The sequence below is a fragment of the Erinaceus europaeus genome, chromosome 11, assembly GCF_950295315.1.
Source record: "Erinaceus europaeus chromosome 11, mEriEur2.1, whole genome shotgun sequence".
In the NCBI taxonomy this organism is placed as follows: domain Eukaryota; kingdom Metazoa; phylum Chordata; class Mammalia; order Eulipotyphla; family Erinaceidae; genus Erinaceus; species Erinaceus europaeus.
In genome coordinates, this window is record NC_080172.1 from 48,584,617 (window position 1) to 48,612,123 (window position 27,507).

At 45.5% G+C, this 27,507-nt stretch overlaps 1 protein-coding gene and 1 long non-coding RNA gene across 3 annotated transcripts; one reads left to right on the forward strand and one right to left on the reverse strand.

The window, feature by feature from the left end:
• Positions 1–709: 709 nt before the first annotated feature.
• PMVK (phosphomevalonate kinase) lies at positions 710–10,739 on the reverse strand. Of its 2 annotated transcripts, XM_007525344.3 has the most exons (5): positions 10,484–10,739; positions 8,606–8,669; positions 8,178–8,330; positions 3,611–3,740; positions 710–1,141 (listed from the first exon to the last, which is right to left on the reverse strand). In XM_007525344.3, the coding sequence occupies exons 1-5, from the start codon at positions 10,576–10,578 to the stop codon at positions 1,005–1,007; spliced, it is 579 nt and encodes a 192-aa protein (XP_007525406.1). In that variant the 5' UTR covers positions 10,579–10,739; the 3' UTR covers positions 710–1,004. The 2 variants fall into 2 exon arrangements, with proteins under 2 accessions (XP_007525406.1, XP_060057523.1); XM_060201540.1 differs by lacking the exon at positions 10,484–10,739 and having other exon boundaries at positions 8,178–8,211; positions 8,606–8,658.
• Positions 10,740–16,115: 5,376 nt separating this feature from the next.
• LOC132541211 (uncharacterized) lies at positions 16,116–23,047 on the forward strand. Its single transcript, XR_009552380.1, has 3 exons — positions 16,116–16,380; positions 21,806–21,911; positions 22,184–23,047. It is a non-coding gene; the product is annotated as an uncharacterized LOC132541211 (long non-coding RNA).
• Positions 23,048–27,507: the final 4,460 nt, after the last annotated feature.

Here is a 27,507-nt window from a genome sequence, read left to right on the forward strand (position 1 = left end):
CATGGTGTTTTAGCACCAGTGGTACTAAAAATGGAAACCTTTTCCTTAATGGCTTCCAGGGGAGTGGGGGTGGGGAAGGTGACGCAGGGCAAAAAGTTCATTTTAGACAAGCCACCAGCAGATACCAAAGTGCAGAGGAGAAAACATCTGTGAGAAAGTCCTAACAATGGCTATCCTCCTCCAGGGGTTTTAAGTATCGGTCACATTGTTGGGATCCATCCTTCGCTCTGACCCCTTTCTCAGAACTTACCAGAGGATGAGATACCAGAGGATATCAGAGGATGAGATACCAGAGGATGAGACCCTCAATTACACACACATCTGCTACCTGTATGGCACAGGCCAAGGTTAGCCTCAGAGAATGTGTCCCAGGGAGGTGGGGAATTAAGGGGTTAGTTAGGGAAGCTCAGCAGGACTCCCAGTCTTTCCTCAGCCCCAGGCAGACTAGGTAGCAACTGTTAATGACAATGTCAGCTCTGGGGCCAGATGGTGACACACCTGGTTGAACAGTGCACAAGGACCCAGGTTCAAGCCCCCAGTTCCCATTTGCAGGGGGAAAGCTTCATGAGTGGTGAAGCAGGGATGCAGGTGTCTCTCTGTCTCTCTCCCTCCCCCTCCCCTCTCAATTTCTGGCTGTCTCTATCCAGTAAAGATAATTTAAAAAAAAAACTTTTTAAAAAAAAAATGAAAAAAAAAAAACAGTGCCAGCTTTGAGTGGGAACCCCAAGATTTATTCACATCCAGTTGGGGGACACAGGCTCCAGCCAGAACAAAGAGGATGGACACATCTGGAGTAGGGGAGTACTACCAGAGAGAGGGGCTTTCCGTTTCCCCCAAAGCCAGCCCAGGCCCATGTCCTTGACCTCCTTGAAGGAGCAGAGCTGTGGGCCCTCATACAAATGAGGTGCCCACACAGCACTAGAAGCCAGGCACAGGCTCTGCCTGCTGCCCCTTGGCCAGTGTCCAAGGCCACATGTCCACAGTGGGCACCCCTTCTCCCCCCACTACAGCCTGGAGCGGATGAACCCCAGCAGGTTCTGCAGCTGTTCCTCCAGGAGTTGCTCCTCCCCGTGGTTCTCGATGACCCAGTTGAAGTCTTCGAAGTCATCCAGGCCACACTCTGACTCGGCATCATCCACCCCTGCCAAAGAGGACTGGGGAGTCAGCTCCAGGCTACGCTGCCAACCTGGCCCATAGCCACCGGGCCCCCAGAGTCCAGCTGGCCAGACTCTTCACTCCCCGACACCCCACTAAGGTTTGCAGTTTAGGGGAGGCTGACTGTGTCTACCTCTCTCCCTCAGACTCCAATTCATCACCCCCAGGAGGCAGTAAACCGTACTTTCCCCACAAGAAATATCCACCTGGGTGGCTCAACAGGTAAGCATTGAACTACCATGCCTGAGCTTCCTGGTTTGATCCCCGGCACTACATGTACTCTGGCTTTCTGTAGTGCAGTGGCTAAAGCACTGGACCCTCAAGCATAAATAAAGAAATAATAACAGACTGGTTAAATAGTTCACTAAGCTAGTATGCTGCTTTGCCATATGTGCAACTCAGGTTCAAGCCTGACCCTTACTGCATTGACAGAAGCTTATGTGCTGTGGTATCTCTCTCTTTCTTCAGTCTAAAATAAGTATAAGTTAAAATATAAATCTTAAAAAAAAAAAAAGGTCATGCAAAGAGACTCTCATGACTGAGGGTCCAAAGACTCAGGTTCAATGCCCCATGCCACTCAGCCAGAACTGAGCATTGTTCTGGAAAAGAAAAGGAAAGGGAAAGGGTGAGGCAGTGGTGCACCTTGTTGAGTGCATATGTATGTTACACGCACGAGGACTGGGGTTCAAGGCCCCAGTCCCCACCTGCAGGGGGAAAGCTTTGCAAGTGGTAAAGCAGGGGTGCAGGTGTCTCTCTCCCTATCTCCCCTTCTCTTTCTATTTCTTTCTGTCTTTATCCAATAAATAAAGATTTAAAGAAAATTTAAAGGAAAAAATTAAATTAAATTAAAAAATAAAAGCGGGGGGGGTGGGGCCAGGCGGTGGCACACTGGGTTAAGCACACATAGTACAAAGTGCAAGGATCCCTGTTCAAGTCCCCTGCTCCCCATCTGCAGGGGGCAGGGGTGTTGCTTCACAAGTGGTGAAGCAGTTTTGCAGGTGTCTATCTTTCTTTCCCCCTCTCTATCTTCCCCTCCTCTTTCAATTTCTCTCTGTCCTATCCAATGAAAAAAAGAAAAAAAGGCTGCCAGAAGCAGTGGATTTGTAGTGCAGGGACCATGGGACCAAGCCCCAGCAATAACCCTGTAGGCAAAAAATAAAAAATAATTTTAAAATAAGTTATAAATAAATAAAAGCAGAAAATCAAACCTGCAGTCATGCTTTCACAGTAAAAAAGAAATATTGTTCTAAAAGCACTGAGCACAGGCCTGGCCTGCAAGAGACACCCAAGATGACTTAACTCTCTGCTCTGAACTTCCAAGTCACAAGAACTCAGGGCAGAAAAGAGTCCTAAACTCCGCTGCTTTTTTTTAGATTTATGAGGCCAAGTGGTGGTGCAACCAGTTGAACACACATATTACCATGTACAAGGACCAGGGTTCAAGTCCTTGGTCCCCACCTGCAGGGGAAAAGCTTCATGAGCAGTGATGCAGGTGTCTCTCTCTCCCTCCTTCTCTTATCTCCCCTTCCCTCTCAATTTCTGTCTCTATAAAAAAAAAAAAAAAAAAAAAAGAGTGGTCTGGGACATGGCACAGTGGATAAAGCACTGGATTCTCAGCCATGAGGTCTGAGTTAAATTCCCCAGCAACACATGTACCACAGTGATGTCTTTCTTTCTCTCATTCCTATCTTTCTTATGAATAAATAAATAAATTCTTTAAAAATAAAATGCCAGGAACAGTAGAGTCACTGAGTCCCAGCAATAACCCTGGTGTGAATTTTTTAAATAAAATAATAATAATTTATTTACTTAACATGGGGGGCCACAGCATCACCCTGGTACATGAAATGCTGGGGATTAAACTCAGGACCTTATACCTCAAAGTCCAGTGCTTTATCTAATGCACCACCTCCTGAAAAGTCAGGAGTCACTGCTTCTTTTCTACATTTTCTTCTTCTTAAAGGAAGAAACACCACACATGGAAGCTTCTCCTGACACAGGGTGACTCTCCTATGTGGTGTGCTGGAGACTGGAGTATGGGTCATATACATGACAAGGCAGGCACCTCCCCAGGTGAGCTGTCCTGCCATTCCCTGAGTTCTGTTTCGGCTTGGTTGGTGGCACTGAGGCTGAGTAGGGTGTCCTCTGCTGTGCCACTCTCCCCTACCACTGTACATTGATAATTAGAAGGGACCATTGGCAGGTCTGCCCTTTGATCTGCAAAGGAGAAAGACCTCAGACAGAGCCAGAAGGCACCAGGCCTAGGGAGATACTCTGGGGGACCTGGCCAGGTCTGGGGACCCTTTTACCTGAGGCTGGCCCCAACCCCACTTTCCAACCCAGAGTTGGGAGTTCCTTTCCATACCTTCCCACAGCCCCTCCCCCGAACCCCCAGAAGTGCCAGGAAACAGGAAGGGGCACTGAATCTTGGGCTCGGCTCTGCCTAGCTGCACACCTGGTGTGAATACCCAGCCCCGCTGCTGGCGGCTCTGCTCCAAGGCCACCACGCGCACCGTCTGCGTCACGGGCCCATAGGCCTCCTGGAACCACTGGATGTCGGATGGTCTTCGGGTGTCACTGACCAGCTGAGGGAAGGAACAGAGAAAAGGGACAAAAGGATCCCTGCTGGGAACAGAAGCAGAAACAGAGTGGGAAGAGAGGGCAAATCCTGTTCTCTCTGAAACAGGCCACATAGCCCAAATCCATCCTCAGGGAGTCTCCTCCTCTAGGTAACCCTCCGCCGATGGCCATATGAGTAACCTGTGGTTACCTGGATCACTGTGTGGTTGGGAGACCTGAGGCTGTACAATCATACCAGCTGCTCCCAGGTGCCATCTCTCAAACTTGCCACCTGTTTGCCATCACCAGCCCACCAATGGAGGCTTCAGGAGGGGGTTGGGGAGGCAGTGACACAGCAGCCCCACTATCAACCTCAGAGCCATGGTGCCCACCAGCAATCGCCTCAGCTTGACACAGCCCAGAGACCTGGCCTTCTCATCAAACCCACCTGTCTCAGAAGCTTTCTTTTCATCTTCTTTTTTTCATATTTATTTATTTATTCCCTTTTGTTGCCCTGGTTGTTTTATTGTTGTTGTTGTTGATGCCGTCGTTGTTGGATAGGACAGAGAGAAAATGGAGAGAGGAGGGGAAAACAGGGGGAAAGAAAGATAGACACCGCTTGTGAAGTGACTCCCCTGCAGGTTGGGAGCAGAGAGCTCGAGCCAGGATCCTTATGTGGGTCCTTGCGCTTTGTGCCACCTACACTTAACCCACAGTGCTACCGACCAACTCCCTCAAGTAAGACTTCTAACCTCAGGGGAGTAGGGCGGTAGCATAGCGAGTTAAGTGCAGGTGGCACAAAGCATACAGACTGGTTGAGGATCCCGGTTCGAGCCCCCAACTCCCCACCTGTAGGGGAGTCGCTTCACAAGCGGTGAAGCAGGTCTGCAGGTGTCTTTCTCTCCCTGTCTCTGTCTGCCCCTCCTCTCTCCATTTCTCTCTGTCCTATCCAACAACATCAATAGCAACAACAATAACTACAACAACAATTAAAAAAAAAAGAGCAGCAAAAGGGAAAATAAATAAATATAATTTAAAAAAAAAAAAAAGACTTCTAACCTCAGTTCACATGGTCCTAGAAGTGGTGTTGTTGGAAAAACATTGGACTCTAAAAACATGAGGTCCCAAGTTCAATCCTGGGCATCACATGTTCCAGAATGATGCTCTGGTTTGTGTTCTCTCTCTCATGTTAATAAATCACTTCACAGGCGGTGAAAGAGGTCTACAGGTGTCTTATCTATCTCTCACCCTCTCTGTCTTCTCGTCCTCTCTCCATTTCTCTCTGTCCTAACAATAACAACATCAACAACAAGAACAATAATTACTACAATAATAATAAAAAACAACAAGGGCAGCAAAAGGAAAAATAAATAAAATTTAGAAATATTTTTTAAAAATAAATTTTAAAATTAATTAATTAAATTTTTAAAATACATATTTTTGGAGGCCAGGCAGTGGCACACCTGGTTAAGCACGCACACTACAGTGCACAAGGACCCAGGTTCAAGCCCCTGGTCCCTAGCTACAGAGAAAAAGCTTCATGACTGGGGAAGCAGGCCTCTCTCTTCTCTTTCCCTCTCTATTTTTCCCACTACTCTAAATTTCTCTCTGTCTCAATCCAATAATAAATAAATAAATAAAATATTTTTAAAACATAATTTTTTAGAAGATTTTATTAATGAGGAAGGAGGAAAGGGAAAGAACTAGATATCACCCTGGTACATGAGCTGCTGGGGCTTGAACTCAGGACCTCATGCTTGAGAGTCCAGTGCTTTATCCACTGAGCCATCACCCAGACCACAAAAAAAAACATAATTTTTAAAAAGCAGAGAAGACTGCAGAAGGATGCTAAAAGTACAGCAGAAGGCAGACTATTCAAGGCCCAGGACTCTGGGTTAAGAATTCTGCTACAGGGAGTTGGGTGGTAGCTCAGCAGGTTAAGCGTTGGTGGCGCAAAGCGCAAAGACCGGCATAAAGATCCAGGTTTGAGCCCCGGGCTCCCCACCTGCAGGGGAGTCGCTTCACAGGCGGTGAAGCAGGTCTGCAGGTGTCTGTCTTTCTCTCCTCCTCTCTGTCTTCCCCTCCTCTCTCCATTTCTCTCTGTCCTATCCAATAATGACAACATCAATAACTACAACAATAAAACAATAAGAGCAACAAAAGGGAATAAATAAATGTTTAAAAAAAAAAAAGAACTCTGCTACAACCCTCCTCACCTACTTCCTATTACACTTCCCTCAGTCACTCCAAAGCTGACTACAAAAGCTGAATATGGGCAAGAGGTTAGCACGCTTTAATGATTACTCTTCAGTCACTATCAGGCCACCTTATCAGCTAGGGCCCTTGTCGGGGAGGCCTGGGATTCCCATACAGACGATGAGCCTAGACCTCAAATAGATCCCTCTCTCCATTATCACTGGTCATCTCCATCAGGAACGACATAACGGACCCCACCCCCTGCAGGTGGGGAGCCAGGGGCTCAAACTGGGATCCTTATCTTGTGCTTCGCACCATGTGCGCTTAACCCATTATTGAAGGACCACAAAAAAACACATAATTTTTAAAAAGCAGAGAAGACTGAAGAAGGATACTAAAAGGGCAGCAGAAGGCAGACTATTCAAGGCCCAGGACTCTGGATTAAGAATTCTGCTACAGGGAGTCGGGTGGTAGCTCAGCAGGTTAAGCGCAGGTGGCGCAAAGCACAAGGACCGGCATAAGGATCCAGGTTTGAGCCCTGGGCTCCCCACCTGCAGAGAGTCGCTTCACAGGTAGTGAAGCAGATGTGCAGGTGTCTGTCTTTCTCTTCCTCCTGTCTGTCTCCCCTCCTCTCTCCATTTCTCTCTGTCCTACCCAACAACAATGACATCAATAACAATGATAAAACAACAAGGGCAACAAAAGGGAAAAAGAAAAGAAAAAGAAAGAATAGGAAAGCTATCAGGGGAAGGGGTGAAATATGGAGTTCTGGTGGTGGGAACTGTACCCCTCTTATTCTTTTATTTATTTATTTAAAAAGGAGACATTAACAAAACCACAGGATAGGAGGGGTACAACCCCACACAATTCCCACCACCAGATCTCCATATCTCATCCCCTCCCCTGATAGCTTTCCTATCCCTTATCCCTCTGGAAGCATGGACCCAAGGTCATTGTGGGATGCAGAAGGTGGAAGGTCTGGCTTCTGTAATTGCTTCCCCGCTGAACATGGGCGTTGACAGGTCAATCCATACTCCCAGCTTGCCTCTCTCTTTCCCTAGTAGGGTGGAGCTCTGGGGAAACAGAGCTCCAGGACACACCAGTGGGGTCGTCTGTCCAGGGAAGTCTGGTCGGCATCATGCTGGCATCTAGAAACTGGTGGTTGTACCCCTCTTTTTCTATGGTCTTGTCAGTGTTTCTATTTTATAAATAAATTAATTAATAGGAGTAGCGCACCATGTTAAGCACACGTGGCGCTAAGTGCAAGGACCAGCGGCATAAGGATCCCAGCTTGAGCCCCCCGCTCCCCACCTGCAGGGGAGTCACTTCACAGGCAGTAAAACAGGTCTGCAGGTGTCTAGCTTTCTCTCTCCCTCTCTGTCTTCCCCTTCTCTCTCCATTTCTCTCTGTCTTATCTAACAACGATGACATCAATAACAACAACAATAATAACTATAACAACAATAAGAAACAAGGGCCATAAAAGGGAAAATAAATAAGTAAAAATAAAAACTAAAAAAAATAACAGTCCCCCTTACCACCATAAGCCATAGCTAAGCAGTGCTCTGGAAAAATAAATAAAATACCACCATAAGCCATAGCTAAGCAGTGCTCTGGAAAAATAAATAAAATAATTTTTTTTAAGTAAGTAAAAAAAAAAAGGACTCTGCTACAGAAGGCTGGATTGTGGAGCGCCAGTGGCACAATCAACGCGCGGTACTTATACAGAAGGCTGGGTTGTGACATACACAGTAGAGTGCACACATTACCATGTGTAAGAACCTGTCAAGCCCCTAGTCCCCACCTGCAGTGGCAGAAGCTTCAAGAGTGGTGAAACAGTGCTGCAGGTGTCTCTCTCTCCCTTCTAACTTGCCCTTTCCTCTCGATTTCTCTCTGTCTCTGTCCAATAAATAAATAAAGGACTTTTTTTCAGGACCTGAGAACACTGGGACAAAGCATCCTATCCCCAGAGCAGAACCAGTGCTGGCTTCTGTGTGCAGGTCACTCTGGCTGCCATGTGTGCTTCATCAGAGGGTGAGAAGCAGAGTCGGACCAGTGTGGACTGACCCACTGATTGGGTGGTGTGGGGTAAAGGTATGGGCTCTGGGGCCAGGGTGATGGTAATGGAGGGGAAGTCTGTGTGGAGAGAGTGAGAGGGAGGAGTGGAGAGAGTGTGTCTGCTAGAGTGTGTGTGTGTGTGTGTGTGTGTGTGTGTGTGTGTGTGTGTGTGTGCATGGGTGTTTCCCCAACCACCTGCCCCAGCTTACCCAGACAGGCTGGGAGACACCCTCCACCACTTTCCTGCAGAAAAATCCAGGGTCTGCACAGCGCTGCTCTTCACCCCAGCGGATCATGTCCTTCCGGAAAGCTTCCTTATAGGTACTGGCATCCAGGAGTCTCTGAAAGTCCAGGCCGTGCTCCTGCCCAAAGCATAGCATGTCAGGACCCCACCATCCTGCCCTCACTCGCCCAGCCCCAAGACATGCACAGAACAATGAGGTCTCCCCAGTTATCAGGCTTTCAGGGAGCAGGGCCCTGGAAGCAAGGGTAGAAATTTGAGCTGAAAATGCCCCCCAAAGAAGTCAACCCCCAGAGAACTGACAGCTGGTGGCCACCCTGCTAGAGATTCAATCATAACCAAAGGCCAGGAGCTAGCATCTGCCCAGCCACCCTCAGTCACAGCTCTGCCACTTACTTGAGCATACTGCTCCTTGAGGGGACCAGAGAGGCGGAGGATGGCACAGACATCGGCACCAAGCCTAGGGGACAAGAAGGGGACAACTCAGTTAACCTGGAGCCTTTAGGTGGCACCAAGGTGCCATCTGTGTCACTGTCTCACCTCCCACACCTTCCCTGGCCCTGCATGCACATCTCCACAGTGAGGGTCACAGTTGCTTCTCAGTCTCCCTCTGGATTATTATGGCACTCAGGAGTAAAAGAGCCCTGAAACAAATAGGCAGAACAAGTCGACATATAATGACAGTATGTCCCCTCAGCTGGGGCTCTTAGCTACCTGTCCCACAGCCCAGATTCTCTCAGGCCCTGTCAACTTGTCACCCTCTACAAAGTGAATATGTCACCCATCTACTCACCCAAGCACTTACTGGGATCATGGTGACACTGTGTGACTAAGAAGCCAGGGAGCAGGGCCAGCAGGGCGCACCCCATTAAGCTCAAAGAATAGTATGCACAAGCACCCGGGTTTGAGCCCCTGCTACCCACCTGAAATGGGGATACTTCATGAGTGGTGAAGCAGGTCTTCAAGTATCTCTCTGTCTTTCTCCCTCTCTAACTCCCCCCTTCTCAATTTCTCTGTCCTATCAAAAATAATAATTAATTAATTAAAATTAAATAAAAGGGGGCCGGTGGTAGCACAGTGGGTTAAGCACAAGAATCTCATTTAAAGCCCCCAGCACCCTACCTGCAGGGGGGGTCGCTTCACAAATGGTGAAGCAGGTCTGTAGGTGTCTATCTGTCTCTCTCCTTCTTCCCTGTCAAACAAAAAAAAAAAAAAAAGAAAGAAAGAAAGAAAGAAAGAAAGAAAGAAAGATGTCCCCTAGGAGCAGTGGGTTCATAATGCTGGCACCAAGCCCTAGCAATAACCCTGGAGGCAAAAAAAAAAGGGGGGGGTAGTTCTGCCACTTAAAACCTGACATAGACACAAGTGTTCTGATTTTTATGATTCAGATGATAAAACAGGTTTGGTGAGGAAAAGGGACAACCCCAAAGCCACACTGCAAGGGACAGAGCCAGCAAGGAAAGGACGAACTTGACCCACATTTAATCCCTGTGCCAAGAGCTCTTCTTAACCTTTCCCATGCATTATCTGATTTAATCCTTTCAGTCAACTGGTCACTCTGCCCATTTCAAAGATGGCAAAAGAAAGCACAGAGCAAAAAAAAAAAAAAAAAAAAAACACAGAACAGATAAGGGACTTGTGCATGATCTCACACACATAGGTGGGGAGCCAAGTTACTAGTCAAATTACAATTGAAATGGAGGCATTAATAATGCCACACTTTAGCCTGGGAGGTGGCACAGTGGATAAAGTGTCGGACTATCAAGCATGAGGTCCTGAGCTTGATCCCCAGCAAGGAAAGTGCCAAAGCGATGCTCCAGTTCTCTCTCTCCTAAATAGTAGGATTAATAATGATGATGATAGTAGTAACGATGACATTACTAATAAAGTAATTTAAAAATAAAATATTGTATTATTATTATTTCACTCTGCAGCAAACACAGGGGTTCCGAGATTGTCATGAAATAGTAGAAACAAATAGTGCCTGGCACAGTAAATCCAGCTCCCAGAATTTGTCTCAGGGGTCAGACACAGTGGGGACGTGCTCTGGGGACAATCTGGGCTCAGCCTCCCGAGAGTCCTGTCCTGTGGGCAGGAAGGGCTGCACAGGTGGTCACTGCCGTTGCCACCTTTCCCTGGAGAGAAGCTCCACAGCCAGGCATCTCAGTGCGGTGGGCTCTGTGCTTGGGGTGACATCCTGCACCCCGCCTCCCGCTGCCCGGAGCTCCTAGACACCCCGTCCCCCGTGTCCCTCGCGCTCCCGCCCCGCTACACCTGCTGTGCAGAGCGTCGGTCACGAAGTCTTTGCCGGATTTCCTCTTTCCGCTGAACAGCAGCACCAGGCGCGGGGCGCCTCCCAGCGGGGCCATGGGACCCTGGCCGCCAGCCCCTAGCCCCCAGCACAGGGCTTCTTGGAGACTCCGACCCCGCCTCGCGGGTGGACGCGCCCACTGAGAGGGGGAACCGGGACGGCAACGGAACCCCACTCCTGCACCCCAGAGTCACGGAGGGGCTTGTCAGTTTGTAGTGAACCCTTAGGCATCCCAGCCAGTGTCCGCAGGAACTGAACGCGCGGGAAGGGGCACGCCTCACCCCCCCCCGGACAGCCCCACTGGGGCTCCCCCTCCTCGCAGAACTGGAACAGTCCAGCCCGCCCAGAGCGGCCTCCGCAGCCCCGCCCCCAGGCGCAACTATTCAGCTCCTGGTGGGGAGATCCCGTCGCACCGCCCGCCGGGACAGTCCCTCCGGCCAGCACCGCTCTCCATCCCCAGTGTCGCCTTTAGCGGAGCGGCTGATTGGTACTGGGTGGCTCCCGGGCCGAGCTCCGAGCCACCTTGGTGGCGCTCCCTCGAGAAGGAACTGGCCAGCCGGTAGCAACCCCCCCCCCCCGCCGCGCTGACAGCTGATCTGCAGCCCCGGTGGAGCGAGGGCACCCGATGGGCAGGGCTGCCGTCACGGGGCGTGGTTGGACGAAGACACCGGGCGGGGGCACGGCCCGCCGGCCGTCTCGCGGGTTTTACCACCATCGAGACGTGGCTTTCGCCTCCCGGCAGGTTGCAGCCTTTTCTGCGGTTGGATCGGGGCCGGGGGAGCTTGCGGTGACACTGGTGAGAGTCACAGCACAGCCGTCGCTCATAGGGTACAGCGCACACTTTGCCACTTGTGAGGGGGGACCCGGATGCACCGTACAGGGGGAGTTCCACCAAGTGGGGAGAGGTGCTGTGGTGCCTCTCTCCTTATCTGACTCTTCCTCTCCCTGTCTCTCAGACTGGTGTTGACAGGAGGAAAAGAGTGACCCTGGAGCTGGCTCAGGGTCTAGAGCTTAGATTTGGAAGATGAGGTCCTGAGTTCGATCCCCAGCATTGCCTGTGCAGGTGTGATGTTCTGATTCTCTTTGGCTCTTACTCTTGTCTCTCACCTTCTCATCAGTAAATGAATCAAAATATAACAATAGTGATGGAATGAATCAGGTGGTGTGAAGTGGATAAAGCATTGGACTCTCAAGCTTGAAATTTAAGAGTTTTATCCCCAGCATCAAATGTGTCAGAATGATACTCTGGTTCTCTCGCTTTCTCTCTCTCTCCCCTTCCCTCTCCCTCTCCCTCTCTCCCCTCTTTCTCCTCTCTCTCATAAGTAAATAAAAATATTAAAAAATAAAACAGGCCAACGCCTATGTCCAGTGGAGAAGCAATTGCAGAAGCCAGACTTTCCACCTTCTGCACCCCATAACGATCCATACTCCCAAAAGGATAAAGAATAGGAAAGCTTCCGGAAGGGTGGTGGCACAACTGGTTGAGTGCACACACTACAATGCGCAAGAACCAGAGTTCAAGTCCCCGGCCCCCTCCTGCAGGGGGAAAGCTTCACAAGTGGTGTATCAGTGCTGCAGGTGTCTGTCTGTCTCTCTCCCTCTCTATATCTTCTCTCTAGATTTTTGGCTGTCTCTATTCAATAATAAAGATAATAAAAATACATTTAAAAAATAATAAGAAAGCTTCCAGTGGAGGGTAAGGGATGCAGAACTCTGGTGGTAGAATTATGTGGAATTGTACCCCTCTTATCCAACGGACTTGTTGTTCATAATTAAATCAATTTAAAAAACATTAAAAAAATAAAATAAAACAAGAGCTGGGAAGCTAGCATAATGGTTCGGCAAAAAGCCTTTCATACCTGAGGTCCCAGGTTAAATTCCCAGAACCAGCATAAGCCGGAACTGAGCAGTGCTCTGGAGAAGTAGAAGAAAAAAAAAAATCCTCTGTTATCTCTCTCTCAGGCCTGCATGTGCTTATGTATTTCCTCTCCTTTTGTTTTAAATTTTTTAAATCTTTATTTATTGGATAGAGACAGGCAGAAATCAGGAGGGAAGGGGGTGATAGAGAAGGAGAGAGACAGAGAGACACCTGCAGCCCTGCTTCACCATTCACATAGCTTTCCCCTTGCAGGTGGGGACCAGGGGCTCGAACCTGGGTCCTTGTGTATTGTAATACATGCACTCAACCAGGTGCACCACCACTTGGCCCCTTTCCTCTCTTTCCTATCTGTGCTTTGCTCCCTGAAAAAAATGATAAGTAAATTACAAACAAATAAAATGAAGCATGAACGACCTAATCCCAAAGATGGAGACAGAAAAATCATATGAATTTTGACATTTCCAGAAAGTTTCATACTAGTTCTGGCTGACTGTCCCGCTGCCCTAGAGAATCCTGCCTATCTTCTTTTTGTAGCAACACTGACTTGAGTTTCAGCACTTAGTTTTCCTTGCTCTACAGCCTAACCTCTTACCCAGTGTGACTCAGATTCTTATCCCTGTGCCTCTGATATGCCCCATGCCCTCCCATGGCATGACTTCTTACACCACAGTTAGCAACTTATTCACCCCCTCTCTGCCAGAGTGAACAGTTAACATTTACTGAGCATTTATTATGTGCCAGATCTTTTCTCAAGCATAGGTCATAAACACTATTATCCCTGCTTAAAGAAGAGACAATCAAGGATCATCATAATAAAAAGATTGGTTCAGGGAGTCGGGTGGTGGCGCAGTGGGTTAAGCATACGTGGCGCAAAGCGCAGGGACCGGCGTAAGGATCCCGGTTCGAGCCCCCGGCTCCCCACCTGCAGGGGAGTCGCTTCACAGGTGGTGAAGCAGGTCTGCAGGTGTCTATCTTTCTCTCCCCTCTCTCTCTGTCTTCCCCTCCTCTCTCCATTTCTCTCTGTCCTATCCAACAACAAAGCAATGTCAACAATGGCAATAATAACCGCAACGAGGCTGCAACAACTAGGGCAACAAAAAGGGGAAAAAATGGCCTCTAGGAGCGGTGGATTCATGGTGCAGGCACCAAGGCCAGCAATAACCCTGGAGGAAAAAAAAAAAAAAAAAAAAAGATTGGTTCAGACCTGACAAAATAGCTCACTTGCTTTGCCATATGCACCCAGATTCCAGTTTTGCCCCCACCACAGTGATGACAGCTTTGGTACTATAGCCTCTCTCTCTCTCTCTCTCTCTCTCTCTCTCTCTCTCCCTCCCTTCCTCCCTCCCTTCCTCCCTCCCTTGCTACCTCCTTTTCTCCTTCCCTCTCTGTCTCTGTCTGAAAAAGACATCCCAGAAGGGGAAGCCCCAGTGGTGACAAAAAGAAAATGAGATTACTCCAGACATTTTTCCATTCTCTCTTCTTTTTTTTTTAAGTTTATTTTTATTTGATAAGAAAGAGAAGTTAAGGGGCCACATGATGGTGCACCTGGTTAAGCGCACACAACTGTGCACAAAGACCCAGGTTCAAGCCCCTGGTACCCACCTGCAGGAGGAAAGCTTCACAAGTGGTGAAGCAGGGCAGCAGGTATCTCTCTGCCTCTATCTCTCTGTCTCCTCTCTCAGTTTCTGTCGCTATCCAATAATAAAATTAATAAAAAGTATTAAGAAATAGTTTTTAAAAAAAAAGAAAGAAAGAGAGATTGCGAGGGGAAGAGGAGATAGAGGGAGGCCTAGGGACTTGCATCCAAGCCTTTGTGCTTGATAACAAGAGCACGTAACCTGGCCTGCCACTACCCAGACCCTCTTTTCTCTTTTTTAATATTTTATTTATTTATTAATGAGAAACATAGAAGGAGAGAGAAAGAGCCAGAGGGCTAGACATCACTCTGGTACATGTGCTGCCAGGGATTGAACTCGGGACCTCATGCTTGAGAGTCCGATGCTTTATCCACTGTGCCACCTCCCGACCACTTTTCTCTTTCTTTCTCTCTTTCTTTCTCTAAATGATTTGTTGGGGGCTGGGCAGAGGTACACCCAGTAGAGATCACGCATTACCATACACAGGGACTCAGATTCAAGCCCCTACATTTGGGGAAAACCTCATGAACAGAGGAGCTGTGCTATAGGTGTCTGTGTGTCTATCAGAAAAGAAATTAAAAAAAAAAAGGAAGGGGGGTGGCTGCTAGGATTCGTGTAGTCATCATGCAAGCCCCAAGCCCTAGCTGTAATCCTGGTGAAAAAAAATTAAAGATTTATTTATAGGAAAGAGGGAGGGAGAACCAAAACACCATTCATGTGACATCAAGGATGGAATTCACGACCTCATGACTAAGTATCTAATATTTTATCCACTGTGCTACCTCCCAACCATAGCCCAAGCACTTTTTCAAATTGATTATTATTCAGACACCTCCACACCTCTACTAGAGAGAACAAAAGAAAGAAAAGAGAAAAAAAGAAGGAAAGAAAAGAGATCTCAGTGGTCCGGGAGGTGGCTTTGGACTCTCAAGCATGAGGCCCCGAGTTCAATCCCCGGCAGCACATATACCAGAGTGATATCTGGTTTTTTCTCATCCTATCTTTCTCATAAATAAATAAAATCTTTTTAAAAGAGAGAGAGAGAGATCTCAGCAGTGGCCCAGGAGGTGGTATAAGATTCTGAGTTCAATCCCCAGTATCACATGTGCCAGAATGACACTCTGATTCTCTATTTTGAAGATACTTAGGACGCTCTCCTTTCATGAACAACCTCCTTCACACCCCCTCCTCCAAATACTTAAGTGCCTGAGAAGGGCATAGCCAGAGAAAACAGAGCACTGGCCACATCTGATTTTACAGAATTATCTTTATTTTCAAAGTGTCCCAAATGTCCAGAAGGTGACTCAGTTGGTGAGGCTTATGCCTTTTATGTGTGAGGTCCCGGATTCAATCCCTGGCACCAGATGAGAGCACCAAAGAAAAAAGCAAATGGTGGGGGAGGGGGTGGGTTATGGGGATTGGGTGGTGTGGAGTTGTACCCCTCCTACCTTATGTTTTTGTTCATTAATCCTTTCTTAAATAAAAAATTAAAAAAAAAAAAAAGCAAATGGTGGAAGCTGGGTGGTGGCGCAGCAGGTTAAGCGCACATGGTGGAAAGCACATGGATGGACATCATGATCCCAGTTAGAGCCCCCAGCCCTCCACTTGCAGGGGAGTCGCTTCACAACCAGTGAAAGCAGGTTTGCAGATGTCTGTCTTTCTCTCCCCCTCTCTGTCTTCCCCTCCTCTCTCGATTTCTCTCTGTCCTATCCAACAACAATGACAGCAATAACAACAACAATGATAACAAAGGCAACAAAAGGGAAAAATAAAAAACAAAAGAAGGAAGAAAGAAAGAAGGAAAGAAAGAGAAAAAGAAAAAAGCAAATGGTGACTGGGAAGATGAGACAGTGGATAAAACATTGAATTTGTGACAGGCTAGGTGGTGGCACAGCGGGTTAAGCGCAAATGGTGCAAAGTGCAAGGACCCTGTCAGGATCCCAGTTGGAACCCCAGGCTCCTCAACTGCGGGGGGGGGGGGGGGGGGTCACTTCACAGGCAGTGAAGCAGGTCTTTAGGCATCTATCTTTCTCTCCCCTTCTCTATCTTCCGCTCCTCCCTCAATTTCTCTCCGTCCTATCCAGCAACAATGACAGCAATAACAACAACAACAAATAACAAGGGCAACAAAAAGGAAAAAAAAAGCCTCCAGGAGCAGTAGATTCATAGTGCAGGTAAAACATAAAAATTTAAAACTAAATAAAGAAAAACAGGCGGGGCCACGAGCAGCAGCAGATCTCTTTCTCTCCTCCCTCTCCCGAGTCAACTAGGAATACCAAAGGAGACCACCTGGGACCAAAACAAGACAGGACTAGAACGACTACAGGAACCCACCAAATCACCAGTGAGTGCAAACACGTGTGGCTCATGGACAGAGAGGAGCCTAGGGAGAGATTAAGTGGCTGGTAACATTCTGGCAGTTTATCAGTTGAGACACCACCTCCAGTCTGTTCCACCAACAAGGGGACAGCTGAAGGGAGGAGAGGACTCCCCAGAGACTCACCACGTGCAACTCTGAGTTTCCATTGCTACTGCCCTCAGAATCTGGAGCAGCAGCAGGGAGGGACACCAAGGGACAGAGATCTAACCAGGAAACTCAGGAGAACACCTATACGGCCATGGCCTAGCAGTGGGGCTGTGAGAGTCTTTGCATAACCACTGGGTTATCTCTGCCACACCCTGCTTTATCTCTTGGTCAAGGAATCAGTGACTAAGCTAAGAAGCCTACTTTTAGTTTAAAAGCCCTAAGGCTCCCATAGCCTACAGGGAAGAAAAAGCACAGAGGCTTTTAAGACACTGAGCTCCAAATCAGGGATTAAAATACTATTGAAATAACTGTTAACTTCCACCACTGTAAAACCTTTAACTTACTTAGACACAAGTCATTCCAGGCAATAGTGATCAGTAATTTGAAAAGTACTGAGAGAGGGAACTCATAATATATAAAATGGTTAAACCAACAAGAAGAAATGCTGCTATGCTTCACATTGGTTTGGTCTCACCCCCCCCCCACCCCCGCCTCTGGGAGATTGTGGTTTAGCCCCTGCTGGTTTCAAGCTTCCCCTTCTCCCCGCCCCCTACCCTACGTACTTCCTGAGTCTCTCTCTGCCTTGGGAGGAGAAAAACAGGAGAGCACATGTTTGCCCGCTCGTGAATAAGGATTAAACTGCGTTCTCAGCTCAGCCATGTGTCTCTGGTCGTCTCTGTTACCCGCCCATGAAGCCAGCCCGGCGATAACAACATATGGCGCCTACAATGTGGGACGTGACCTGCCCATCCCCCAGATAAGTGACAATTTGGCTACCTATACACTATGGCCTTCTCTTCTGCTTGTGAAGAGATCTCCAAAGGCCTCTGCCCTTTCTTCACAAGACTGCTTAGCTGTTTCTGGAACATTTATCTCTGGATCACTCTGTGGTTTCCGCCCAACGCCAGCCCGCATGAGCCAGCTTTCCACCGCATGGCACGGGGCAGTGGGCTCCCCCCACGCTGCTCGGCTGCCGAGAGCAGGGCAGCAGGCATGGCAGGTAGAGCTGCAGCCCATCCTGGCCGCCACCCCGGGGCACCTCAGTCCGCGCCTTCTGCACGGCCAGCCCGCCCGCCCTCCTGCTATGAAGTCTGGACAGATCCTAGAACACCCAGAGACCACTGGCTCCCTGCCAAAACTGGGCCTCCTGGCCAAGATCCCCAACTCAGCTCTGAAGTCAGAAAAGCTAAATACGCAGAGATCCCTGCAGAGATCCCTACAGAGATCGCAACCTGCAATTCCTGGAAGTGAAGCTGCCCAAGAAGCCACCACTGGACAATGCACTCCCCGAACGGCTAAGACAGTATAGATCTAAACTCGTGTTTAAAATGACATGTCTTTGTAACAAAGTTTTTTTCCTTGTGTGTTGAAGACCATGTTTACGTGTGTGTTTAAAGTTTTGTAAACATTAAGGTTAAAAATGTAACTTTAAGGCTATATTCTTACCAGACAGAGTTAAATGAAAAAGGTTTTCAACATAGTTCTCATAAAGGTAAAATTAACTTACATTTAAAGTCTGAGTTAAAAATTAGTTAAAAATCAATATATTTTAACTAAGTTAGTCTAAAAAAAAAAACCTGCGCACACCTAGGGTGTGTCTCCATCTTCAATGGGTGTAACAAAAGGTTAAATAGACTTGTTGATATGTAAAACTCTTGAATCCTTCTCAATTAGAAATGGTAGATTGCACAATGGTTATGCTAATGATTCTCATGCCTTAGGTTTTTTTTTTTCCCATGGTTCTTCTGTTTACCTTTCCACATTTTATTGTTTAAACTTTAAACAACCTTAAAACCATACTAAAAAAGACTTCCAATTGTAATAGAGTTATCAATTGTGGTAAACTTCTAACCTGCTACAAGTTTTGTTTCATAAGTAAGTGAATTGCAGCTGTCAAATTCTCTACAGAAAAGTAGAATTCCAACAGCTGACCTTCCTCATACAACATTCCACCCCTGGCATTCTTCAATGGACATCTGCTTTGTACTGACACTTCTATCGGACTCACTGGTACACCTCTTGGACACTTTACACAACTCTACAGCAGCTTCCCTTTATGCTGCTGGGTTTCTCAAAGACTGACTGCAGCCAGCTGCCTTGAGACTCTAAGCCATACACCCCCATGCTAGGTAATGCCCACAGAGAAAAAAAAAATGCCCATCAAGGCAAAAGCCCACAGAGGCAGCAAAGGTTCTTTAGTTGATAAAGCTTTGCCCACAGAGGCAAAAAATGGCCCCCTCAGGCCTTCCCTTTGTAGCACACTGGTTCTTGTTGCTCACTTACATGTTCCTCCATGTTTGTGCCAGTTTCTTTTTTAAAAGTGCCTGTATGATATAGGTTTCTGTTCACCCCACACTCCTGATACTATGGTCATTTAGTTAAAAAGAAAAGGGGGAATTGTTGCTATGCTTCACATTGGTTTGGTCTCAACCCCCACCTCTGGGAGATTGTGGTATAGCCCCTGCTAGTTTCACGCTTCCCCTTCTCCCCGCCCCCTACCCTACGTACTTCCTGAGTCTCTCTCTGCCACGGGAGGAGAAAGACAGGAGAGCACACATTTGCCCACTCGTGAATAAAGATTAAACTGCGTTCTCAGCTCAGCCGTGTGTCTCTGGTCGTCTCTGTTACCCACCCGTGAAGCCAGCCCGGCGATAACAACAAAGAAATATTGGAGAAATGAACCAGGACAAGAATCCAGCTAAAAGCCCCCCAAACGGTGAAGCACAAAATAATGAGGTCAACATCCAAACACTAGCTAAGGAAATAATCACAGGAGTGAGTAAAGAGTTTGAAAGAAGTGTCATCAGAAATGCAGAAACACTATGCAGCTATTAAGAACAATGAACCCACCTTATCTGACCCATCTTGGACAGAGCTAGAAGGAATTATGTTAAGTCAGCTAAGCCAAAAAGATAAAGATGAGTATGGGATGTCCCCACTCATCAACAGAAGTTGAGAAAGAAGAACAGAAAGGGAAACTACCCCCATATCTATGGACATCTAATCTTTGACAAAGGGACCCAGACTATTAAGTGGGGAAAGCAGAGTCTCTTCAACAAATGGTATTGGAATAAATGGGTTGAAACATGCAGAAGAATGAAAATGAACCACTATATTTCACCAAATACAAAAGTAAATTCTAAGTAGATCAAGGACTTGGATGTTAGACCAGAAACTATCAGATACTTAGAGGAAAATATTGGCAGAACTCTTTTCCGCATAAATTTTAAAGACATCTTGAATAAAATGAATCCAATTACAAAGAAGACTAAGGCAAGCATAAACCTATGGGACTACATCAAACTAAAAAGCTTCTTCACAGCAAAAGAAACCACTACCCAAACCAAGAGACCCCTCACAGAATGGGAGAAGATCTTTACATGCCATACATCAGACAAGAGTTTAATAACCAACATATATAAAGAACTTGCCAAACTCAACAACAAGACAACAAATAACCCCATCCAAAAATGGGGGGAGGACATGGACAGAAGAGATCCAAAAGGCTGAGAAACACATGAAAAAATGCTCCAAGTCTCTGATTGTCAGAGAAATGCAAATCAAGACAACAATGAGATACCACTTCACTCCTGTGAGAATGTCATACATCAGAAAAGGTAACAGCAGCAAATGCTGGAGAGGCTGTGGGGTCAAAGGAACCCTCCTACACTGCTGGTGAGAATGTCAATTGGTCCAACCTCTGTGGAGAACAGTCTGGAGAACTCTCAGAAGGCTAGAAATGGACCTACCCTATGATCCTGCAATTCTTCTCAGGGGATATATCCTAAGGAACCCAACATAACCATCCAAAAAGATCTGTGTACACATATGTTCTTGGCAGCACAATTTGTAATAGCCAAAACCTGGAAGCAACCCATGTGTCCAACAACAGATGAGTGGCTGAGCAAGTTGTGGTCTATATACACAGTGGAATACTACTCAGCTGTAAAAAAAAAATGGTGACTTCACCGTTTTCAGACGATCTTGGATGGACCTTGAAAAAATCACGTTGAGTGAAATAAGTCAGAAGCAGAAGGATGAATATGGGATGATCTCACTCTCAGGCAGAAGTTGAAAAACAAGATCAGAAAAGAAAACACAAGTAGAACCTGAAATGGAATTGGCATAACACACCAAAGTAAAAGACTCTGGGGTGTGTGGGTGGGTGGGGAGAATACAGGTCCAAGAGGATTCAGAGGAACTAGTGGGGGTTGTATTGTTATATGGGAAACTGGGGAATGTTATGCATGTACAAACTATTGTACTTACTGTTGAACGTAAAACATTAATTTCCCCCCAAAAAATAAATAAATAAAAAGACACCATAAAGTTAATTTAAAAAAAAAAGAAAGAAAGAAAGGGAAAATAAAAGCAGGACCTGATTAAATCTAGAGCAGGGGGATTCAGGCGGTAGCACAGCTGGTTAAGCACATGTGGCGCAAAGTGCAAGGACTGGAGTAAGGATCCCGGTTCAAGTCCCTGGCTCCCCACCTGCAGGGGAGTCGCTTTACAGGTGGTGAAGGAGGTCTGCAAGTGTCTATCTTTCTCTCCCTCTCTCTGTCTTCCCCTCCTCTCTCCATTTCTCTCTGTCCTATCCAACAATGATGACAACAACAATAACTATAACTATAAAAAAACAACAACAAGGGCAACAAAAGGGAATAAATAAATATTAAAAAAAAAAATCTAGAGCAGGGCACCAAAGGGAAAACCCTGTGGTGAAGGGGAGGGTGGCCATTGGGCTTCCCGGCAGGGCAGTGGGGGAGCAGGGGTGGGTGGTTGGGATGGGACACAGTCTTTTGGTGGTGGGAATGGTGTTTATGTACACTCCTATTAAATTATAGACATATAAACCACTATTTAATTAATATGAGAGGGGAAAAATTGATCATATGTCTAGAACTTCTTAAAACACAGACTGAGTCGTTACATAGGCTGTCTTTGATATGTTGTCTCTCTCAAAAGCCTAGACCAGGGAGAACAGAAGCAACTGGTGGCAGAGCTATATACAAGATGCTGGGTATTATACCCCAAACCCTAACAAAGGGACTTTTCAAAGTTAACCCAATCACCAAATAATGTGATGACAATAACTATCCATTGTCTTCTTGAACCCTAAGACAGCAGGAACCTCACATTTCCAGTATAGAGCCTATATTTCCCCCAGTCCGGGAACCTTAGGGTGGGGCCCACTTTCCTGCATGCTTCTCTCAATCCAAATAAAATAATATTGCATCCACAGATCGCAACCCAATCAACGCAACGAGTGCCACCCCAGCATGCTTCATTTCAGACTGTCTCCAGAGACTTCAGGTGTGGAATGACAACCCATCAGCTTCATCACTCGGGTGGGACCTTTCCTTTCATAGTATTCTCTAATTCCATTCCGGGTGGTCCACTCCCCAATAAAGTCCCCAAACCTAGATATAGTCCAGGTCCCCTGAGATAAAGCATAGGTTCACCCGTGCCCATAAACTAGGGGAAAAATATATACCTGAAAGCAGAAGTACACAAGAGCCTACAGGGAATACCTCCCAACACTTCATCTGCACTATTCCAGTCTTTAGGTCCATGATTGTTCAACAATTTGTTTGGCTTTGTATGTTAACTCTCTTTTCAGCCCCCAGGTTCTGGATGCCACACGATGCCGACAAGACTTCCCTGGACAGACAACCCCACCAATGTGTACTGGAGCTCCACTTCCCCAGAGACCCACCCTACTAGGTAAAGAGAGAGGCATACTGGGAGTATGGATCGACCAGTCAATGCCCATGTTCAGCAGGGAAGCAGTTACAGAAGCCAGACCTTCCACCTTCTGCAACCCACAATGACCTTGGGTCCATGCTCCCAGAGGGATAGAGAACTGGAAAGCTATCAGGGGAGGGGAGGGGATATGGAGATCAGGTGTTGGGAATTGTGTGGAACTGTACCCCTCTTATCCTATGGTTTTGTTAATGTCTCCTTTCTTAAATAAAAAAATAAATAAGTCAGAAACAGAAGGATGAATATGGGATGATCTCACTCTCAGGCAGAAGTTGAAAAACAAGATCAGAAAAGAAAACAGAAATAGAGCCCAAAATGGAATTGGCATATAGCAACAAAGTAAAAGACTCTGGGGTGGGTGGGTGGGGAGAATACAGGTCCATGAAGGATGATAGAGGACCTAGTGGGGGAAACTGGGAAACTGGGGAATGTTGTGCATGTACAAACTATTGTATTTACTGTTGAATGTAAAACATTAATTCCCCAATAAAGAAATAAAATAATAAAAAATAAAAAATAAAAATAAATTAAAAATTAAAAAATAATAAAATGAAAATAAAAGAAAAGAAATGCAGAAACAACCGATGAGACTCTGGAAGAAAACACTATCACAAGGTTATTAGAGAGCTCAAAGCTGAAATAGCTAAGGACACAACTAGCTGAACAAGCTAAAACAGTATCAGAACAGGGTAACAAAATAGATAAACTCCAGAAAACAGTAGAGGGAACAGAGAATAGAATCAATGAGGCTGAAGATAGAATTAGCAAGATCAAGGACAAATTACAGACTACTAGAAAAGAAGTAAGAGATCTCAAAAAGAGATTAAGAGATACTGAAAACAACAACAGAATCCAATGGGATGACTTCAAAAGAAATAATATACACATTATTGGCTTACCAGAGGAAGAAAGACAGGGAGAGGAAGACAGCATTCTTCAGGCCGTGATAGCTGAAAACTTCTCTAGTCTAGACAACATCAAAGACATAAAGATTCAAGAAGCCCAGAGGATCCCAAACAGATAACACAGACTTAAAGACACCAAGGCACATCATATTTAGAATGGAAAGGAATAAGGATAAAGAAAGGATCCTGAAGGCTGCAAGAGAAAAACAAAGAGTCACCTACAGAGGAAAACCCATAAGATTAGCAGCAGACTTCTCCACACAAACACTACAGGCCAGAAGAGAATGGCAAGATACCTATTGAGTACTCAATGAGAAATGCTTTCAAAGAAGAATACTGTATCCTGCTAGATGGTCATTCAGACTAGATGGAGGCATCAAAACTTTCTCAGACAAGCAACAATTGAAGGAATCAACTATCACTAAGCCTGCCCTGAAAGAAGTTCTGAAAGGTCTCCTATAAACAGTCAGACCACGATAAATAGGACATATATCAGAACACACTAAAACTCTACAAGAATGGCGTTAAAATATCTTCAATCGTTGATATCAATAAATGTCAGTGGCCTGAATTCACCTATTAAAAGGCACAGAGTAGGAAGATGGATCAGATAACACAACCCAACAATATGCTGTCTACAGGAAACCCACCCAACTCAACAAGACAAACACAGACTTAAAGTGAAAGGATGGAAAATTATCATACAAGCCAATGGCCCACAAAAAAGGGCAGGAACACCCTTCTTCTTCTAGCGTTTGCCCTTCTTCTGTAGCCAGTCAACAGGTCAGGTTGAAAGCTGTCAGGAGCTGCTTGTTGCTGGCTTTGAAAGTGACTGGGATCCATGTGGATTCAATCGGCTAGGAAGGATCGTCAGTTTCCCCAATGAATGGGTACTCACGGGATGCACCTGAGAAGGTCGATCCAATGCATCCCAGGAACACCCTAAAGCAACCAGAAGGACAGAAATAGCTAAAGTTAGGGCAGAAATCAATAACATTGAAAATAAGAAAACCATACAAAAGATCAACGAAAGTAAATGTTGGTTCTTCAAAAGAGTGAACAAAATCGACAAACCTTTACCTGACTCACAAAAAAAAAAAGGGAGAAGACCCAAACAAATCATATACTAAATGAAAGAGGTGATATCACAACAGACACCACAGAAATTCAACATATTATGTGAGGCTTCTATGAACAACTATATGCCACCAAGCTAGAGAACCTGGAAGAAATGGATGATTTCCTAGATACCTTCCAACTTCCAAAACTAAGTAAAGAGGAAGTAGATAAAATGAACAGGCCCATGACAGCTAATGAAATTCAAACAGTTATCAAAAACCTTCCCAAGAATAAAAATCCTGGACCAGATGGTTTTACAAATGAATTCTACAAAACCTTCAAAGAAGAACTAATACCTCTACTTTCTAAAGTCTTCCAGAAGATTGAAGACACTGGAATACTCCCTGCCAGCTTCTATGAAGCCAACATCACTCTGATACCAAAAGCAGACAGGGACACAACCAAAAAGAAAACTACAGACCAATATCTCTGATGAACATAGATGCTAAAATACTGAACAAAATTCTAGCTGACCAGATACAGCAGTATATTAAAAAGATTGTTCATCATGACCAAGTGGGGTTTATCCCAGGCATGCAAGGTTGGTTTAATATATGTAAATCAATCAATGTGATCCACCACATCAACAAAAGCAGACCAAAAACTACATGGTCATATCAACAGATGCAGAGAAAGCCTTTGACAAAATACAACATCGCTTTATGATCAAAATGCTACAAAAAATGGAAATAGGGTTAAGCGCAGGCATGGCGCAAAGCACAAGGACCGGCATAGGGATCCCGGTTCGAACCCCGGCTCCCCACCTGCAGGGGAGTCGCTTCACAGGTGGTGAAGCAGGTCTGCAGGTGTCTATCTTTCTCTCCTCCTCTCTGTCTTCCCCTCCTTCTCTCCATTTCTCTCTGTCCTATCCAACAACAACAATAAAACAACAAGGGCAACAAAAGGGAATAAATAAAATTAAATTTAAAAAAATGGAAATAGGTGGAAAATTCCTGAAGATAGTGGAGTCTATATATAGCAAATCTACAGCCAACATCATACTCAATGGTGATAAACTGTGAACATTTCCCCTCAGATCAGGTACTAGACAGGGTACTATCACACCACTATCACTATTGCTATTCAACATAGTGCTGGAAGTTCTTGCCATAGCAATCAGGCAGGAACAAGGAATTAAAGGGATACAGACTGGAAGAGAAGACGTCAAACTCTCCCTATTTGCAGATGACATGATAGTATACATAGAAAAACCTAAGGAATCCAGCAAGAAGCTTTTGGATATCATCAGGAAATACAGTAAGGTGTCAGGCTACAAAATTAACATTCAAAAGTCAGTGGCATTCCTCTATGCAAACACTAGTTAGAAGAAATTGAAATCCAGAAATCAATTCCTTTTACTATAGCAACAAAAACAATAAAATATCTAGGAGTAAACCTAACTAAAGAAGTGAAAGACTTGCATACTGAAAATTATGAGTCACTACTCAAGGAAATTGAAAAAGACACAAAGAAGTGGAAAGGTATTCCATGTTCATGGGTTGGCAGAATTAACATCATCAAAATGAATATACTACCCAGAGCCATCTACAAATTTAATGCTGTCCCCATCAAGATCCCAAGCACATTTTTAGGAGAATAGAACAAATGCTACAAATGTTTATCTGGAACCAGAAAAGATCTAGTATTGCCAAAACAATCTTGAGAAAAAAGAACAGAACCAGAGGCATCACTCTCAGATCACAAATTGTATTCTAGGGCCATTGTCATCAAAACTGCTTGGTACTGGAACATGAATAGACATACTGACCAGTAGAGTAGAACTGAGAGCCCAGAAGTGAGCCCCCACACCTATGGGCATCTCATCTTTGACAAAGGTGCCCAGATTATTAAACAGGGAAAGTAGAGTCTCTTCAACAAATGGTGTTGGAAACAATGGGTTGAAACATGCAGAAGAATGAAACTGAACCACTATATTTCACCAAATACAAAAGTTAATTCCAAGTAGATCAAGGACTTGGATGTTAGACCAGAAACTGTCAGATACTTAGAGGAAAATATTGGCAGAACTCTTTTCCGCATAAATTTTAAAGACATCTTCAATGAAATTAATCCAATTACAAAGAAGACTAAGGCAAGCATAAACTTATGGGACTACATCAAATTAAAAAGCTTCTGCACAGCAAAAGAAACCACTACCCAAACCAAGAGACCCCTCACAGAATGGGAGAAGATCTTTACATGCCATACATCAGACAAGAGTTTAATAACCAACATATATAAAGAGCTTGCCAAACTCAACAACAAGACAACAAATAACCCCATCCAAAAATGGGGGGAGGACATGGACAGAAGATTCACCACAGAAGAGATCCAAAAGCCCGAGAAACACGTGAAAAAATGCTCCAAATCTCTGATCGTCAGAGAAATGCAAATAAAGACAATAATGAGATACCACTTCACTCCTGTGAGAATGTCATACATCAGAAAAGGTAACAGCAGCAAATGCTGGAGAGGCTGTGGGGTCAAAGGAACCCTCCTGCACTGCTAGTGGGAATGTCAGTTGGTCCAACCTCTGTGGAGAACAGTCTGGAGAACTCTCAGAAGGCTAGAAATGGACCTACCATATGATCCTGCAATTCCTCTCCTGGGGATATATCCTAAGGAACCCAACATAACCATCCAAAAAGATCTGTGTACACATATGTTCTTGGCAGCACAATTTGTAATAGCCAAAAACTGGAGGCAACCCAGGTGTCCAACAACAGATGAGTGGCTGAGCAAGTTGTGGTATAAATATATTACTCAGCTTTTAAAAGTGGTGACTTCACTGTTTTCAGCCGATCTTGGATGGACCTTGAAAAATTCATATTAGTGGTCCAGGAGGTGGCATGGTGGATAAAGCAGCGGACTCTCAAGCATGAGGTCCTGAGTTCAATCCCGGCAGCAATTGTACCAGAGTGATGTCTGGCTCTTTCTCTCTCCTCCTATGTTTCTTATTAATAAATAAATAAAACCTTTAAAATAAAGAAAAGAAAAATTCATATTAAATGAAATAAGTCAGAAACAGACGGATGAATATGGGATGATCTCACTCTCAGGCAGAAGTTGAAAAACAAGATCAGAAAAGAAAACACAAGTAGAACCTGAACTGGAATTGGCGTATTGCACCAAAGTAAAAGACTCTGGGGTGGGTGGT

Coding starts and splice junctions, on each gene's coding strand:
- PMVK (XM_007525344.3), bottom strand. CDS start 10,578: ATGGCCCCGCTGGGAGGCGCCCCGCGCCTGGTGCTGCTGTTCAGCGGA. Junction 8,670..10,483: donor ACCGACGCTCTGCACAGCAG/GTGTAGCGGGGC, acceptor CTTGTCCCCTAG/GCTTGGTGCCGATGTCTGTG. Junction 1,142..3,610: donor GGGCTGGGTATTCACACCAG/GTGTGCAGCTAG, acceptor CCTCTTTGGCAG/GGGTGGATGATGCCGAGTCA.